Consider the following 20,534-nt stretch of genomic DNA (forward strand, 5'->3'; position numbering starts at 1 on the left):
AGAGTGCGACTTTTTTATTTGACCTAGATTCACATGTCGGGGTATCGTCGATGAAGAAAAAAATCTTACACTTCCAAAACACATTGTCTTTTCTTCCAATGGTTTAGAAAATGTCGTTTGAAGAATTTGCTGACGAAGAGCGACGGGCGGCATGGTATGACATAAGCTCACATTGGTCCTTCGAACCAGTTAATCTAAAACTAACGACCCATAGGTTGTATACCTCTCGTTTTATTATTATCCATTGTGGCCATGTTATTTTCAAATTTTTTTTTTTTTTACAAGCTATTACTAACAATAATACAACTGTAGCAAATTTAAAGTGTCCTTCAAAAAGGGCATATTTTGAAAATTTAACATTTCAAAATTTAAATTATTTACAATGTATTGGTATATTAGAATTTAAGCAATAGCGTTTACTGTTGAAAACAAATGTGCAGAAACGTGGACCGTTTACCATGGCGGACTCTATCCTTGTACTTGTGCATGAATATTAGGTCGATAAAATGATATTATCTTACAGGTGATTTAATTGTGAACACTGATTACAGAAAAGTATTTTCAAATGAAGACCACTCAACACTTGTACGACTACCTACATAAACAAAACAGTTCTTTTGTTGATAGTAGTTTTTTCTTATTTTCAAAAGGTGACCATTTCTAATATGCCCGCTTCCTTATATTAGAAAAGGTAAATGTCAAAATCACTCTTATTTCGTCCCGTAAAATTCCTTTACTTTTATTGAAAGTGTTAGTATTCCTCGGGGAAACAGTGCATCCTCTTTTACTATATATATCAGTGCCAAGATAAAAAATTATTATAAATTACGTTGTTTTACTCTTTCCTCGGGAGCGCTTTTACTAACAATTGACATAGACACCAGTGATGGGACCAAAACATTAGCAATTGACATAAAAATAAAACAATAACAAGAGAATGTACGTGGAGATTTTATTTGTAGTCAGTTGGAGAGTGACGGGTTCTTTCAGAGAAAGTAGACAACCACGCATGTCCTTTTATCCAGGGCCCAGGTACGTAGTGAACCTCTGTTACAGACAGTACCGCGTCTGCTGTCGTGTAACAAATGACACGAGAACATTCTCTGATAACATGTTGAGCTCCAGCAGAAATACACACGCCTGAATGAAACAACACACGGGTTGTTAGGAGCTGCAATAAAATGGTCGTTGGGACAAGCCAGATTCGAAAGGAACACTGGCTCTCATTTTCTATCTGCTCATAGAATGGAAATCAAACATTTCTTCGTATGTCTTCCTCAAACTGATCTATTTGAACCATATTTTATTATTTTCCTTGTTTCCGGTACACATGGATTTTCGTTTCTGATATGGTTCGTTTTGGTGGTCAAGTAACGAAACACAGAGCAGCTGAAATGAACCCTAAAATATGACTAAATTGATTATACTGAAAATAAAACTTCAGTAAGAGAATCAATTCTCCTTATCCCACTCATAAATATATTTATCTCATTTCATAGGTTTTTACACTTCGAGTCCCTGTGACATCATGCTCACTTCGGTACAAAAAAAAAGTTCCGTCGGTCCTTCAGCAAGCCAGAATTATCGGTAAGGGACATACATGCGGTACCAATGAAATTGGCTTTGTTGAAATAACAAAAACGATACATCCAACGCAATGAAACAGCTACTTCCATTGATATCACCTCGGGTCTGAGTCAGCACACATCGATGTTCCTTCAATGTAGTATTGTATAGGGATCACATCAAACTGAGAGTGAGGAAGGAGACTGGAACTGTCCACTGCTTTCGATATTACATATTGCTCAATAAAATTCACATGAATATATGTATAGAACTAGGTTCTTCTTTGATTGATTTCAATATCAAAACAGGAGAGGATAAGTTAATTGATTATAATAAAACAATATGTAATATTCAGACCAAAGATTGGCTAGTAATGAAAATTTAAGTTAGGTAAAAAGATGTAAAAACTGGAAAAATATATACTCACATTATACACAAAGTACACTGTATATTATCATTTTGGAAGTAAATGTAATAGTTGTCAAACGTGGAAAAGTCTAGAACTCTTTCATTTATCACACATATATAACGGGTATCACTTTCTCACCAAAGCTCCTTTGATCATAGTATTCGGATAACGTGACAGGGGAACTAACTCCTGACAAACTATTCCACCTTTCTTTTTGATCACCTTCAAAATCAAAGGGATAATGCAAAAGATATAGTTTTGAAATTTGGCGGTAATCTGGAACTTAATCCTATGGAGTGCAGTGGTGAAATTCGCCAAATTCAGCCTATTATCAAACAGGACCGGCAGATGACTGGAGCAAATCTAGGATAACAATAGGCGCAGACCCTAAGGTCCAGCCAAAAAACATAGCAAAGTTAAACAAAGGTAATGCTGATCTACACGTGTTTAAAAAGATAATACAATGTGTCTATCAGTCAGATGTAGTTCCTGTACATGGATATTGTATCACCAGGATACACTAAAATTGAAACTGTAAAGCAACATCTCCTGTTGGCTGGTAAATGATACATATACCAACATCTATGCGAATACAACAAATAAACAGTGAATACAAAACAATTAAATGATACAGTTACCCATTGACAAAGGCTTATCAAACCTGTTGTAATGTCATCCATTGTGACAATAATCAACTTTCTGCTGATCTGGTAGCATAGTGTTTTGGAAGAAAAGTTGATGGACCTTGAAATGTCCGTCCGAATTTCTTATGAAATGTTAACATATTTTTATTTTCTTATTTTAAGGGCTTGGAGGGCTGTCGTTTTATTTACACGGGGGACGGGGGGTGGGAGGTGTAACAATGACAGTCATGCTGTTGTTTTATCAAGGTAATGAAAATCATTACATTTACTTCAACTCTCTGTGATTGTTTCAATATACAAGTCTGGTTGTAATATGGCTATCTTTCCATGAACCACTGGCAAAATGCCTGTCCGAGTTTGATTGACCAAGGCCCGTATTCATGAAACCATTCTCATGCTCAAGCATGGATTCTGTGCTCAACCTACTTTCTTGTAACTCGCTTAAATCTTGTCAAACGATCAAAAAGTCAAATGTAAACATTGAAAACAGTTTTCGGCTTTAAGTCTTTTCAATGTTTTTCCAAATCATTGAAAAAAGAACATTATTTTTATGAATTTATAACGGGATCAAGAAATTCGGCTTGAGCACAAATTCCGTACCTGAGCATAAGATCAGTTTCATGAATATGGGCCAAGGTGTACCCATACAGACACTATTGCATTTCTTATGACCGTGGTATCATTTCATTGGACAGGCGTCTAAGCTGCAGGCCCCACTGACTTCCCTCCAGTCTCGCTGTCATTTTGGCAAAATTCACATGGACACTGAAAAAAGAAAAAACCCAGGAAAGTCAGCTCTGCTTATTTATGAGAACTACCTCAATGGTACTTGCAAATGTGCATAGTATTGAAAAATGCAACTTTTCCTTTTTATCTTAGTTTTCATCATTATGGCATCAGCAAATCATATATATAGGATAATATCTAGAGACTTTGTACAGTATGAAGAATAACAATAGAATTAAGAACAGCAAAAGAAAAATGAAGGGCTTCAAAATGTTGAGAGCCATTTTAGAAAGGATAAAAATAACTTCATCCATAGTCCCCCCCCNCCCCCCCCCTGGCAAACATACTTGCAAACCAAATCTGGTTAGCCCAGATGAACCAGTTTTGCTGAAACCGTCCTAGTAGTTAAGAAAAAGTTGTCAGAACAAAGAACAAAAAGGTTGAAACGAAAAAAATACTACCCTGATGTTGAAATTGGTCCATAACTTTAGAAGAGTTGTCCGGACAAACATTTTTCTACGAATGGATGGATGAACAGAGAGACAGACAGACATGATGATTCCAGTATACCCCTCCCTAACTTTAAATTTTTGTTTCATCAGATACTTTGACTGGTGTACATGTCTAAGCTTGACACCAGACTTAAGAGAGTTTGACAGACAATGTCTGGTGTTGTAAAAATATATGTCCAGTATCCGGGCTAGGGTAAATTGGGCTAATCAGAGAGTAAAAATAACCTGTTTCCGTAAATAGTAGTTTGCCAGTATGACATCCGGTATGACAATTCAATGGTAAAGAGACCACTTTAACTTACAGATTATAATTATATACATTACACTGTCACTATAAAGATGTTTCTATTCTGACTTTGACCCTCAATTTAACAGCAGAATGAGCTCTTGAATTGACTTAACCTACAATTCAACAATGGGTGGGTTATATACTTACGGCTGACCCTTGATGGTAATGGTGCGCTGTACAACATCTAGGTATTCTCGGTACATCTCCTCTAGCTGTCTTATTTCCGTATCAAGCAAGTGATGTGCCTTTCGACCTTCACCATGCATGATCCATCGCGGACAAGGGGCTCCATCTAGCGAAGGTCTAACGGGACGACTGGATTTGTTCACCCCTGGAGAAAGACATTTTAAGCTTATGCATTTTTTGACATTGGCTTGGCACAACAGACACCTAGATGAATCCAATGATAACTTATAAAGAGAAATAATAGCGGCGTATCTGACAAGGAAAGTGGTTGGCGTATCCTTTAACTCATTCACCCCTGAAGACACATTTGAACTCTTCCAATTCAAATAGTTCATTATGAAATTTCAGGGGTGAAATGAGTTATTTAATTTTAATCAACTTATCAGACTTACGTTCTATAGTAACATAAGAACAACCACTAATACAAATAACAAAAGAGTATTGAAGTGTCAACACACCCAGAATTAAAACTCAAAATCGATAGACAAAAGGCAAAATATGAACAAAGGAAAAATTTACACGGAGACCCCTGGAACAGTACAAGTAGAATAAGATAGTTGCATCCTCAGAACTCGGGCAGAATCCAAATATTTGAAATAGTTTCATTCAGGGGTCGACACTAACACTAGTCCGCTAGTCCTGGACTAGCAAGGACTAGTGAATCACCTTACCTAACTGGTCCTTTGAAAAATATGATTATAAGATAAGAATACTCCTTTTTAAAATTACAAAACTGCTCAAAATAAGATATATTGCATGATAATTGTAAAAAAGAAATCTGGGACTATAGTTACATTGACAAAGGACTAGTTAATAATCTATTCAACTAGTCCTGTGGACTACCAAGCAAAATAAGTCCTGCAATTTGTTGATTTTTAATATACATATTTCTTGAAAACAGATGATCATTTTATTTACATAGAAATATACAAAGTCAGGTCTTATTGAAGATAACTTTATGGTTCTAAGACACTTTTGTGTAGTACTGGTCTGTAGAAATGGTATATATTATAGTATACATTGAATGTACAGGATAAAGTGACTGACAATTGCCCAGGATATAATGCTCACCGTTTGGATCACTGTAGGCTTGCTTTAAGAACTCTTTAATTCTTTTGTCTGATATGCCTTCTAATCCATACAGTCTCAGTACTTTTTCTGTGTGTTGATCCGAGAAATCATGCTGCCGTCTACAGCGAAGAGAATACTCACACTTATCCAAGATATAGAACTTACACAAGTGCAGAAAGGTGCAGGTTTCAACCTTGTTACAACCTTTGGCGGTGCTGTAGAATGTGCATAACTCTGGAACAGTTAGGCCACGTCTGTTTTGCAAGCCGAGAAGCTGCTTGGTTACTTCTTCACGACTCAGTCTATCCAGATAATGATGGCGTAAAACATCCTCATTATGTCCGACTTCTTCGCCGTGTCCATACTTGCATCCCATTGACTGGCACTTGCTCATTAAATGGAACTTACAAATGTGTAGGTTTTTGCAGTTTCCGATGCACATGCCTGGTTTAGTGCCATTTACTTTACAAAGCTCTAAGTTAAAGTTATAGGTGACGGTCGTATCAACTTCTTCCCTCACACCATTCTGCCACAGAGGTCCACCAAAGTCAGTCACAGTAAAGGTTTCTTTATAATCTTTCAACAACCCTTCCAAGGTTCTATCGCTAGACAATGCCTCGACCTCTTCGATAAGGCCATCAGTGCTAACAGAAGATTTCAGATTGTCCATGCTCACTGTCCCTCCCATTAAGACCAGTCGCTTCACTATTTCACTGACCAATTCCCGAACAGAGAGGTTAAACAGTGATGCTCCTTTTGCTTGGTGGACGCCAGGTGAGTATGATGTAACGCTGTCCGACCTTCTCGGGTAACGCGGTCTTTTCATTTCCTTTCTAGACATGGGCTTTTGGCTGACCACCTCGTCCAAACGTCGAAACTCCATGCCACGTCCGTAGTCGTAACGTTCGTGTTCACTATTCCTTGAGTAGGGGCTAGCTCTACTGCTGCTGCTGCTGGGGGAGTTCCATCTATCATCCCTTCGATCCGCGTCGTCCTCGGGGCGACGGTCTGTCCCACGGAGTCCCCTTTCACCCGTTCGTATATAGTTAAATTGTATCAAATCTGTAAAATATCAGATAGACGCAATTTGGTTATTTTATGCAAGACCATAATCACTTTGAGGAACGGATTGAAACTTACCGTATGCTAAAGTTTGAATACAGTATACATTTGTATGTTATAACTATGTATGGATGGATATTACATAGGTGGACCAGTAGAACCCATGTCACAGAAATGTCGCACAGAGCTAGGGAGGAAAACTAACCATTTCCTTAAGTCAGCATTTATGAAAACAGAAAACAATATTAATGAGTAAATAATTTATAGAAGCGAAAATGCATGGAATAGATATAAAACCGTTTGAATATGATTTTTTGAACTGCTGAGATATCAGGTATTGTAATATAATACTACAAATATAGCCATATATTCACTATATCTATGAAAGTGATGGGGTTTTCCAGACTTGAAAAAATACTTTCAAAACTTTCCCATCCGAAGACCAACTTTCGAAGAAACTTTTCAATTCTGTGATGTAATATTTTAAAACAAATCATATCACGGAAAAGTGGTTCTCCTTTGGGAAAGTGCTCTAAATAATATTTTAGATTTGCCCTTACTTACTCTCCTATCGCCCTGCATACATCGGCCACTACTAGCCACATCATGGCTCTACCCAGCTAGGACTTAGTAGTAATACTATATTTGGCCATGCAGGCCATATATAGAAACAGATAATTCATATAACATCTTGAATTATCTGTCATGCCCCCCCCCCTCCAAGACGGACTTGGCTAATTTTGTGAAAGAGTTTTTTTTTATTAATAAGGATTTGTTTTTTTAATAATTATGCAATATTTTGATAACATTATACTCATATGAAGCGTGAATTATATATATGTAATCTTACGAATGAGCACTTTTGATTTTGCTCCATTAGTTTGCATAGGACTGCTTCATAGCTCTGGCGAAGCTATATATAAAAACCAATCTCGTTGTCAGAAGCTACGTTATTGCAGCTAAGTTACTGCTGACACTACATAACATTACTTCTTGCATTTTCATTAAGCATGATATTTTATGTGCTTTTGTACGTTTATGTTGTCATAATTGATCACTACATTCAATATCAGTATAGTATTATTGATTGTACATATATTCTATAAAGATACCCGTATGTCACTGTGAATAGAAATGTATCCCTTATCATAGTGCATTAGTCTATATCTCATAATGTATATAAATCCGCTCTTTCCTGTATCCCTCATTCTACTCACTTTCTGTATTCCTTTCCCTCTAGATCTCCTATAACTTTTCATCTTTCCCCTTTTCCTATATCTGATCAGTCGCTGCCTGCTTGAGAACTTTTAAAAGGAGACAGATTTACAAAAGTTTCAAACTTTTTTTCTGAAACCTGGTTGTATAAAATGTATGTTTTGAAATGTTACTGTGAAATAAAACAAGAGGCCCATTGGGCCTTACAGTCACCTGAGTCCTACAGTATTTATTTTTGTTGTTGAAATATGTACCAATTTGAGTAAAAAATAGTTAAGTATAACGTGAACTTAAGTTTCTCAGGACCATGAGCTGATAATTCCTAGACCGAGTTTCAGTTAAATCGGCCTATTAGAACTTGTTTTTAAGTTTGAAATAGTTATTTTCAAAATAGCGGCTGTGGCAGCCAAATTGTATTTCTGATTGACCCGAAAAATAGCAACACTTTAATCAGGACCAAGAGTCGATTATTCCTACAAAGTTTCAGATTAATCGGCCCATTAGAACTTGACTTTAAGTTTGAAATAGTTTTTCAAAATGGCAGCAGTGGCAGCCCTATTCGATTTCTCATTTACCCGAAAAATAACAACACTTTGTCAGGACTATAAGTCGATCATTCCTATTAAGTTTCAGTTCAGTCGCCCCAGTAGAACTTGACTTTAAGTTTGGAATAGTTTTTTAAAATGGCAGCCGTGGTGGCCATATTGGATTTCTGATTGACTCGAAAAATAACAACACTTTGTCAAGACCATTGGGTATTGTTGTACAGTCTGTGTTCTATGTGTTCTATAAGTTAAACAGGAGTCAGGCAGTGTACAGTTCATGTGTTATAATTAGGCCAGAGTACACTGGCGTCACCAGACTTCTGTCGTTGTATCCTGTCCACATGTACAAGTCCTGTGCTAAGTGTTGTCAGTTTACCTGTCTGTGGTTTCATGCTTTACTGTCTGGGCATGTGACTGTCAGTGTCAGCACTCCATTTACATTGGCCCATAGTTTTGTATTGTCAATGTGTTGTATATTTATATAGGAGCAGAGTGTTACTTTCATTTCGGGGCAGACCAAAGGATTGATTTTCTACAAAGACTGCCGTAGATATATATATATAAGTTATGTTAGCTGTTAAGAGACATTAAATGTAGCTGGATATAGGACGGAATGGGAATCTTGAGTAGGCATTAGGTAGGATTTAGGTAACTTACAGTAGTGATATGTAACATTAGGGTTAGAGAGGGGGGTTGTTCCTCTCGGTAGGGTTAGCGGGGGAATCGTCCAGGTAGGGTTGTATATGTATCGTGTAGGCCTATATGCATCATGTTTAACACGATGTTCCTAAACAAAATCAAATCCGTGCCCCTGGCCCGCTGTGGCCCTGTTATTGCCCTTCTACTTCTACAGGGTACTGATCAACTTCAACAATTTGAAGATTAATGTCAGAGGAGGGTTTAGATGCATTGACGGGTCATAGGCACGTCAATTGTCAGCAGGGGTTGCTCCAAAGTTGATAACTCTTATACTTCCGTAATGTTCGAAAACGCCATGACACTTTCGCCAGTAATGCTGTATATGGTACCTTGGTTTGTTTAACAAAATGCTTGGTAATAATTGAATAACAGCTACTCAGTTAGTTGGGGATGTCATTATCGTGGTATTATGTACCGTTCACACGAATGCTGACAAAGTAACATTTCTTTAAAGTATAAAAAGTAACGTACTTTTCATCCCAATCGTGATGGCGTTGCCCAAAGACGACCGCATTTTTATTTATCATAATTTCATTTGAGTAGTTAGCATCCCTTAGCTGATTTCAACTGGTGCATTACAGATTGTAGATAATTTACAGGTTGTTCATAAGTTGATTTGTTCGTGCATGTTGATGCACAATTTGTTTTCCTCTGCCACAACTTCAGTTTGTGTATGAGTTGCATCCCCAGTGCTGTAGTTGTTTTCCACAAAAAAAATTGATGTTGGGTTATTAAATGTCTATATATTGAACAAATTCTAAAGACATTTGGTCTATGTTTCGCCTATATGGAGAATAGTCCTTTAATTTTTTAAGGTAATTTCTTGTTGGTGATTGTTTAACATTTTAATATTAAGATTTAATATGTCCGATATAAAAATTTACCATTCGTTCTATGGTAATGTGGAGTTTTCAAAAATAAACTATACTTTACTTTAGGATGACAATATTGTTAGGGTTGTCACCCTTGCTTTGATTTTACTTCAGTACTAAATATCGGTCACCCTTAAAAGCGTCTTCAACCGAAAACAAGGGTCTTCAAATGACAACCAGCGTTGCCAGACAAATTCTTGAAAAATACTAAATAAAGTAGCGATATGAGAAGATATGTTGTTAATAAGACTATAATTGTCTCTAGACCAAATTTCAATTAGATATTTGATTTTTTTCCCCGATTTATGATGAATTGAATTTTACGATCTGCGGCGTGGTACGTGTGTGTATTAACCTGTACAGTTAAGAAAGCGTCGCCAGACAAAATCTTTGAAAAGTACTTACTAAAGTAAGCGACATCAGAGGATATGTTATTGACATGACTTTCATGTACCTATAGCTATATTTTCCCAAATTTCAGCCAGATATTTGAAACAAAAGGCCCAAGAGGGCCTGTATCGCTCACCTGAATATTTAAGCAGTCATAGCAAAATATTCTCATTAAATATTATATTGCACTAAAAATATTTCCCTCGCAAACTTTGTTGGCTACATCTGTTGAAACTACCAGCAAAATATTATTATAAGATTCTATGCTTTTTTATTCTTCTTCAGAAGTTGCTTGACATATTTTTACCTGTGACCTTCTAAGTAGGTCAATGTCATTTTCCTTCTCAAATTGGTAAGCTCTATTCCAAAATGCTACCAGACAAATCTTATGAATCCATTCCTTTTAGTTCTTGAGAACAAATCCTTTAAAATGTTGTTGACCTCTGTGACCTCTAAAGTAGGTTGAGGTCATTTTCATTCGCCAACTTTGGTGAGCTCTATCCCAGGAAGTCACCAGCCAAATATTATAATTTTATGAATTTTAATTCTTCAGAAGAAGTATTTTGAACTGTTTGACATATTTGAACGCTGTGACCTTGAAAGCAAGTCAAGGTTATTTGCATTCGCAAACTTTGTTTGGCTCTTTCCCAGGAAATACCCAGCCAAATATTAAGGTTCTATACCTTCCAGTTCTTCAGAACTTTTTCTAAGCGTTAGATATATCTGACTCCTGTGACCTTGAATGTAGGTCAAGGTCATTTTCATTCGCAAACTTTGTTGGGCTTCTTCCCAGGAAATAACCAGCCAAATATTAAGGTTCTATACCTTCCAGTTCTTCAGAACTTTTTCTAAGCGTTAGATATATCTGACTCCTGTGACCTTGAATGTAGGTCAAGGTCATTTTCATTCGCAAACTTTGTTGGGCTTCTTCCCAGGAAATAACCAGCCAAATATTAAGGTTCTATACCTTCAGTTCTTCAGAAGAAGTTGTTTTAAGTGTTTTGACATATCTGCCTCATGTGACCTTAAAAGTAGGTCAAGGTCATTTTCCTTCTCAAACTTTGTTTGGCTCTTTCCCAGAAAGCTACAAGCCAACTATTTAGGTTCTATAACTTTCAGTTCTTCAGAAGAAGTCGTTTTAAGCATTAGACATATCTGACTCCTGTGACCTTGAAAGTAGGTCAAGGTCATTTTCGTTTTCAAACTTTGTCAGGCTCTTTCCCAGGAAGCCACCAGCCAAATATAAAGATTCTATACCTTTTAGTTCTTCAGAAGAAGTTGTTTGAAGCATTTGACATATTTGACTGCTGTGACCTTGAAAATAGGTCAAACTAATTTTCATTCTCAAACCTTGTTGTGCTCTATCCCAGGAAGCCACCAGCGAAATATAAAGATTCTATACCTTTCAGTTCTTCAGAAGAAGTCGTTTGAAGTGTGACACATTTGACCCCTGTGACCTTAAAAGTAGGTCAAGGTTATTTTCGTTATCAAACTTTGTTGGGCTCCATCCTAGGAAGCCACCAGCCAAATAGGAAGATTTTATACCTTTTCGTTATTCAGAAGAAGTCTGTTTTAGTGTTTGACATATTTGACCGCTGTGACCTTGAAAGTAAATCAAGGTCATTTTCGTTCTCAAACTTTGTTGGGCTCCATCCCAGGAAGCCATCAGCTAAATAGGAATATTCTATACCTTTTAGTTCTTCAGAAGAAGTTTTTTGAAGTTTTTTGAAGTTTTTGGAAGTTTTTAACATATTTGACCCCTGTGATCTTGTAAGTAGGTCAAGGTAATTTTCGTTCTCAAACTTTGTCAAGCTCCTACCAACAAAGCTTTCAGCCAAATAACAAGACTCTAGGCCTGTCCGTTCTTCAGAACAAGTTGTTTAAAGGAAAAGTTGACGGACGAGGACGGACGGACGACAGACGCCGCACCATGACATAAGCTCACTTGCCCTAAAAATGACTGAGTATTGATATATTTAATTTTTACGATCGGCGGCGTGGCACATGTGTGTGAATTTAACTCTGCAGATCATGAAGCGTCTTCAGACTTTACCTCTAAGATTAACCTTTAAAGTAAGTGAAGATGTTTTTCATATGACTGATACACCTATGTGCCAAACTTCAGGTCGATATTTGAAAAATGACATAGTAATGATGATTTGATTTTTTTTACGATTGGCACCGTTACATACGTATGTAAAGAAATATACAGATAGTAAAGCGTCTTCGAACTATATCTCTAAAAATAATCTAAAATGTAAGCGACATCAGACGATATTTTGTTTATATGACTAAAACACACCTTTATATCAAATGACCGAGTTATCGTGAGGTATTGAAGTTTTATGAGTACACGTATGAAGCTCTCGACGTGTCACATATGTCTACATGTACGTAGGACTTCGACTGTATAGCTGAATACGACCAGCTCGGATCATATTGCTGTATTTACAAACATTGTTTCACTAACATGCTGCGATGGTATAATCAATTACGTTAATAATGACACGTCTATATCACTTTATATTCAAACAAGAAGCTGCCCCTAAAAAGATCAGTTTATGCATAGTCTATGACAAAATAACACAAGAAAAGTTTATTGAGTTGATATTTAATATAAAATCCTTCAATATCTCGCGTGGCAGGCTATTCTGCTAGCAACGTATCAAGTCAGAAGAGGATATATAGATGTCTTCACATGTTCAAGCTTCCGATCGACGTTCAACATAACTAAAACAGGTTGGGTACAACGGCGCATATGGGTAAGAATCCTGCATTTGTGTAACATATTTGTATGTTATGGTTGAATGCACTTCAAATCTACTTTCACTATCCTATATAAAAAATCAAAATTTTGTAGTTCACTTACGTTATTGAAAATCGCCATATCTATTGGTTATTACAAACAACTTTTGGTTGAACAGTTTTTGGTTTTAAAAGTATTTCACGACCTTTGAAGCCTTAGAAAAGTCGGGACATTTAAAATCACGAAAATGTCAAAACACGAAAAAACGTTCAACCAAAAGTTGTTTATAATAACCATATAAAGAGCAATTTTTAATAAAGATAATGAAATACAAAATTTTGATTTTTTTATATATGATAGTGAAAGTAGATTCGAAGTGCAATCAACCATAACATACAAAGATGTTACCCAAATGCAGGATTCCCAACCGGTAAAAGATTGATTGCTTCCCTTGAGTGTGAGTTTACAGTTGACCTCAGAAAGTATGAATTATTAATATTATAGCATACAATTGTGCAGGAACCAGTAAAAACCTGGCTTACTGTTCAATTAAGAGACCCATGAAGTATTTAAAATATGATTTTTCATTGGTGAAAGAATTACTTTATATTTTTAGTTGACCCTGCTAGGCAGGAGGAATTTATTTTGTTTTGGCAAAGTGACGGTAGATATGGAGGTGAAGCCGTAACTGACGTATTTGGTGTGTATATTGGGTAACCATTGAAATCTAATTATTGAAATGCATGTTTACATTGATGAAAATGCTACATTTATATACTTACTTTGCATATCTTGCATATTTTGGATGTTGTTCTACGAGTCGAGTAACAGCATTCCGGAAGACTGTAAAGGATGGGTAGTCTCCGGCGCGTATAGCGGTGGGTCCGGATTTTTTTTAAAAACTTAACTAGTTTTTAATTTTATTTACGGCAAATCATTTGAAAATCAAACCACGTCAGGTAGAAGTTTTATGAGAGTAAAAAATAGCAAAAGTAAAGAAATAAATGAAACAAATATAATTAGGGCCGTTTTCGTTTATTTATTGACTAAGGATCACAAATATTAATAAAACACATGGCTAACGAGAAAAAATTAACACACAGCCAGACTCGACATTTTAGAAAAAATGACGTTGAGCCGATATAAATGCAGCGTATATTTCTATTCATGAAATTATTCGTTGTTTCTAGAAAGTGCTTTTAGGACAGAGAGGCCAATCAGCATATATTATACTAAATTGTTTAGTGATTTGCGATCAATAAATGTGTGTCATGGAAAAACTGTGATTTAATTCGTTCAATTAGAGGCTTTATATGTCTCTGGTTCAATGTTCAAAGATATTCAGGACGATACCAATTGAAAGAAATTAAAACAATTGTTAAGTTTTTTTTCTCGTTAGCCATGTTTGTGTTTACATGATTAAAAGTATAATTGAAAAAGGAAGTTTCATAGACAAGCCATCGATGAAGCCTTGTATACATATATAACTGAGAACAATTTCTTGGAAGATGCAGAGACGTATATATATTACACAATACGTCTCTGTCTCTGGCGATGTATGTTTGGATGTGATGATGTTTGTGGTAATAGCGTTCATTTGAAGTGGCGAATTTCACCCGGTAAGATCAGATGTACAATAACATTATGCCATTATATTACCTTCAAATGTAAAAAAGGTAAATATATGTCAAATACTGGTAACGCGGTAATATTTCCAAATGGTGTGGAGTGAAGAAAGAAACATTTTATCCAGAATTATCTTATACAATATGTATGGAAGACCACACACTTGTTTTTTTCGAACGAATCAGAAAGCACGAGTTTATTGCGCGAACGAATATATTCACGAGTGCGCGGAGCTAAATTGAAAAATTCTTAGACTCGTTTCATAACTCTCATATGAAATCGAAACTCATCCTATATGTCTGTTATTTTTTTTCTACAGTAGAGTGAAACTATATATATGTGTGTGACAAAATGAGGGATATGATATCATATACCCGCTACTATTATACTTAGACTTTTAGGCGATTTATCTAAAAAAATCCCCTTTATGAACAAGTGGATAACTCGCTCGACCGAAGAGCATGACAATAAAGGAATTTGTACTTGAAACATTTGTGCATGACACATGTACCATAAGTTGGGTAATTATCAAACTTTGATGTCTACGAAAGGCAGTTCACTAATACAAAATCATAGTGATAGATGAAACTGTACGGTATCTACTGCAGTAAACACATGTGATTCAACAGACTGCCTGTTCAAACATATAATAATCTAAGTCTGTGGTTTTTTACCCACATCAATCAAGCAAGACTAGTTTAGAACAGACGAGTTAAAACAAAATCACGTCTCTAAAGGAAAGATAAGGTTGCTATTATATTTGACAAGTTTTGTATGTGTACAATACGCCTGTCTTTCAGTCAAGCAGATAGGAGAAGAATTATTTTAAACGGTGTTATGATAAATGGCGAGTTTCTGTCACTAATAGCAGGGTTATATTTGTTGGGCTTAACACGGAAAATAGCTTGCTAATAATCGATACAAGAACGCCTGTTGTTATAGACATTATGTAATACCCGGGAAATCACTCCATGTGACGTCATCTATTAAGGTGATTTTATACAGTTATACCAAGGAACGAATTTCAAAAAACGAACTGATGTTTATAGTTTCCTGAACATCTTAATCATGTCTAATACGACACGAGAATTGTCCTAATCAGGTGACAGGACGTTGCGTGTGTTATACGTATCAATTAAGGGTCCATTGTTGAGGTTAACAAGTTGTTATATGGACCTGATCGAGTAATATCGACCGAGGACTGCCTCACAACGTTGTTATGCGGACCTGACAGAAGAGTATAGTATATCACCCTATCAGGTCCACATAAAAACGTCTTAACCTTAACATTTTTTTTTTTTTTTTTTTTTAATATATTTTACATATCATGTCGTTAGATAACATGAGGTATTACAAACGTAAATGTCCAAATAAAGAGAGTGCGATACATTGTAAACATGACTTAAACATTATCACTGAATTCATAAAATTGTTTTATTGACAAAAAATCCAACTTTTTTCACTAAAAATACAGCAAAATAATCATGTCAGCAAAATAATAATAAACTATAAATTATTGGCTGACAATTTGACGGGCTTTCATGATTTGGTCTTTGATCTCAAACCTTTTTTAAAACCTCATGGTCTTTACCTCTATGAAGAAAAGGATAATACAAACCATAGTACTGAAAGTAAGCTTTGTTTTTTGTTTAGAAATCAAAGTACTGGAAGTCCTGATTCAACTATAACATTAAAAATTTGAAGATGGATTTTGACAGTCATTGTTTGAGTCGTTTTCAATGTACGTGTGAAGGTCATTTCATTGGAACCATGTTAAAGCCCCTCTTTCAAGAACGTTCCTTGCCAAATACATGTATCATGGACCTACCCATTTTCCTTATTTGGGAAAGGTTAAGTATTTTGACATGTTTGACCCTGTGATCTTGAAAGTTGATAAAAGTCAATCATTTTTCAAACTTGAAAGCCAATCACCTGAACATGTTACAGCTTAAATATTAGTACCCTAGATCTCGTAGAATTTGAGAAAAAAATCAAATTCAAATATTGACCCCTAAAAAAGCCGAAAGTTAACCTTCGACACAAAAATGTTTCCTGAGAGAAATATGTGAATTGGCAGACACCATAAGACACCAATATAATGTTAGTGCCTTACCCAACGTTTTTGAAATATTTTAGTATAAAGAAATATTTACTTTTTGAACATTTAACCTCTATGACCTTGATCGTTAACAAAGGTTAATCTTATTTTAAACCTGATAGCTGAACATCTTGTCATCTTACAAATCAAATATCAAGACTATATATAGGCCTTGGATACCTTGAGAACAAGTTTTCAAAGTTTGTTATCCAAAAAGTGCATTTGAACTTTGACCCCTACCAAAAACCGAAAGTTTGACACAATTTATTTTTCCAAAGTAAAAGTTTTGTATTATTGGGCTACATAACATATCCAAAGTTGAAATTGATGGCTATATTCGTTAATGAGCTATTGCAATTAGGAAAGAACGGATACATTATGTATGACATCATGGCGGCCATCTTGAATTTTTGATAATAATAAAAGATATAAAACATTTGGACGTTCAAAACGGGCAAACATGAATACCTAGACTGGAAAAAATCTGCTAGCCAGGACAACACAATAACATTGTGTCGGCTTTTTATAAAAATCAAAGGAAATATTCAATATGGCGTAGGAAGTTAACGGTAAATGCTACAGAAAAACTGAAGACATCAAAATCATCGGGATGAAATGTACTAACGACTAAACACGAATTTTTCTTTTGGCCTACAATATATTTGTAAGACTATAAACACATCTGTTACCAATAAAAAGATTAGGTGACATCGTCACTCATTGAATGATGCTGAAAAGGAGAGCGAAAAAAACCCACCAGAAGTTATAAACATTCTGTGATACCCGGATATGACATTACCACACGATCAGGGATATACACAACTATAAATATTTAGCGGGATTCTACTGTTGTATTCTAAAATTAATTATTAATTGATTCTGATCGATGTCGATAATCATGCTTTTTAATTAACCGCAAATGTAATGATATTTGAAAAAAAGAGCAAGTAATATTAAAAAAAATCAAGTCCCCATCACCTGCCCTTATTTATGCATGCAACTCCCCGGCAGCAGTCTATGGCAATACACTGTGAGGGTAGAAGCACTGAAACACTTTTTAAAGAAAATTTATTACTGTTCCTTATTTAGCTTCAGGAACATCATAAGCTTTGTTACTTTTACAAAACAAAAGTATGTTTTGGCTTTAGTTTGGGTATCACCAGGGCGTGTGTCTGTTACATTTATAACGAGCTGGGTCGGGTTCTCTTGGACGTTTTAGGGTACTTGGGTACCCAACATGGAACATCTAATCATATCAAGCAGTTTTTGAAAATAACTGACTGCATTTGAACTATTATTTCTTTATTTAACGAACAAATGACATTATCATATAATTCATTTTTTCACAAAACTGTTCGTTCGAACAATACGTTTTTCGTGTTTAGAAATGTGATAGGATATTTTAGTCATTGCACTGCATTTTAAAGGAATTACATGTAGTATCACTTTTGAATTTGATGAGGTTTTTTTCAATTAAGTTAATGAGCAAAATACAGGAGGCGTATAAAGTTTGTTCCAATCACTTAAAACTATATAAATATCTACATGTATTTCGATAGAATAGATACATTAATTTGTGTAGCAAAATATACATGCTGCATCATTTACAGTGATATAACCATATTTGTTTCATTTACTATTTGTTTGCAAAGAAAAATCGTGACTTTGTTTGCGATATCATTTTGATAGAAATTTTCATTATTATACTGTAAGACAATTACCCATTGCGTTCTTAAGCAATATTTATATTAATATTATTATCGAGATATCACTGTAGAAGTGCCCATTTCTTGTCAGTTAAAAATGTCTCCGGTTAAGTTAATGACGATAGTGCATTGTAATCCGATACGTGTGAACAGTCGATAACAAATCTTTGTATACAAACAACTCGTCAGAAATTTGATCTTCCTTATATATAAATTATTTATAACTCGATGACATGTACTTTATTTATAACTCTTTATAAATACATGTCGATGACTTTCTGAATATAACATCCAAGCATAAAAGTTATATTCGACCTCATTCCCCTAGACCCTGTGTTTAAATTTGCCGTAGACATTTTTTGACAATTAGCTCACCATAGTTTAAATTCTAAGAGAAGCTTATAATTATATTCACATAATCAGAAAGAACATTATATAGGTCTTTAGCTCTGTCCAGGTTTCATCAAGCTTAGACACACAAGAGGCCCAGGGGCCTTGATAGCTCACCTGCAATTTTCTATTTTAATTTCAACCCTGTTGACTCCCGTACACTTTAATCCAATAGTGCAAAAACATAAGCCGTAACAAGGACTAAATCCCTGGGGGCAGTAATGACACTAAAGACATGAATATTTTTGGTTCTTCATGCCCACCAATTTAATATATGATTATAGGGTAGGGATCTCAACTCCTTCCAAAATGGCTAAGAGGAACATCAGGTACAAATCCTAGTGGCATGAACGTAGACATCTCTTAATGGCCACTCACTGTATATCTGATTAAAAGTTTGTGATCAGAACTAGCTTTTTGTTATGACCCAAAATGTAAGCCCCATGGATGGAGCTGGATCCCTGACCCAATCCTAGTAGCATGAAGGAATTTGACTCTTCAAGCCTAGCAATTTTATATGTTTATAGGGAGGAATTATGAAATGTTTTATTGATATAACCAAAGGAGTAGGTCAAGGTCATTTCATTTTGCAAACTTTGTCAGGTTTAATTCCGGGAATACTTAAGTTGTCAAACACGTTATAAGACTACATCAAAGGAGGCTTCCAGTCAAATATCATAAATGTAAACCTAACGGTTCTTCAGAAGAAGTCATTTTAAGTTTTTGACCCCTGTGACCATGAACGTACATACATGTAGGATATGGTAATTTTTTACTCGCACACTTTGTTAGGCCCCGTCAAAGGAAACTACCAGCAATATATCATGATCATAGTCCTTTCGATTCTTCACAAGAAGTCGTTTGAAGGTTTTGACATATTTGACCCCTGTGACATTGAAAGTAGCAGGCGAAGGTAATTCTTACTTGCAAACTTTGTTGGGCTCCGACAAAGGAAACTACCAGCCAAAAATTATGATTCTAGTCCTTTTGATTCTTCAGAAGAAGTCGTTAGAAGTTTTTGACATATTTGACCTCTGTGACCTTGAAAGTAAATAAAGGTAATTTCTATTTGCAAATTTTGTTAGGCTCCATCCAGAGAAGCTATAAGCTAAATATCATGATTCTAAGTATTTTGGTTCTTCAAAAGAAGTTGTTTAAAGAAAAGTAGACGACAGACGACGGACGCTGCGCAATGGAATAAGCTCACTCGCCGTTTGGGCAGACGAAACATAAACGAAGTCAGGACTATTGGATTAAGAAAAGCAAATGAAAAATGTTGCATTTTCGGTACCTTTCAAGTGTATGTAACCTCTGGTTAGCAACTTACCACATTTACTGATAGTTGTTGGGTAGTCGTCATGGCGTCCTCGTTTGTTTGACACGGAGTAATCGTCAGGCCTATGTCGGCTCGATTTTTTTGTTGAATAATCCTTGGCAAGCCGCTTTCGGTTGGGCATGTTGCAAGTGTCACAGCGGCTGGAGTGTGTTAATATACCGGAGTGTGTCAAAATGTACCCGGTCAGTGTTTATAATAGGTATCCAACGGGTACATTTATTATGCTTATGTTCTGAGAATTCCCAATGACGTGTTCATTTCTGGGTACGCTACTTTCACTTTCGGTTTTAGATTTTTTGTAAAAAGCGCTTTATCATTATGTTAACACAAACTGACATTAAGTTTAACCTTGTGTTTAACCTTGTGGTGTGTATGTCTGTAGTCTCGTTCAACTACACGCTTGATCACTTGTAGTAGCTTTGCAGAAACAAGAGTCTGGTTGAACG

The 20,534-nt window shown here is 35.7% G+C and overlaps 1 protein-coding gene across 2 annotated transcripts; it reads right to left on the reverse strand.

Moving 5' to 3' along the window:
* Positions 1–3,136: 3,136 nt before the first annotated feature.
* LOC110458389 (poly [ADP-ribose] polymerase 12-like) lies at positions 3,137–20,321 on the reverse strand. Of its 2 annotated transcripts, none has more exons than XM_021510064.1 (4): positions 20,080–20,321; positions 5,404–6,465; positions 4,294–4,477; positions 3,137–3,384 (listed from the first exon to the last, which is right to left on the reverse strand). In XM_021510064.1, exons 1-4 carry the CDS (start codon positions 20,207–20,209, stop codon positions 3,285–3,287), a joined length of 1,476 nt encoding a protein of 491 aa, XP_021365739.1. In that variant the 5' UTR covers positions 20,210–20,321; the 3' UTR covers positions 3,137–3,284. The 2 variants fall into 2 exon arrangements, with proteins under 2 accessions (XP_021365739.1, XP_021365740.1); XM_021510065.1 differs by lacking the exon at positions 20,080–20,321 and adding an exon at positions 13,715–13,778.
* Positions 20,322–20,534: the final 213 nt, after the last annotated feature.

The sequence above is a fragment of the Mizuhopecten yessoensis genome, unplaced genomic scaffold (assembly GCF_002113885.1).
Source record: "Mizuhopecten yessoensis strain PY_sf001 unplaced genomic scaffold, ASM211388v2 scaffold9561, whole genome shotgun sequence".
NCBI lineage: Eukaryota > Metazoa > Mollusca > Bivalvia > Pectinida > Pectinidae > Mizuhopecten > Mizuhopecten yessoensis.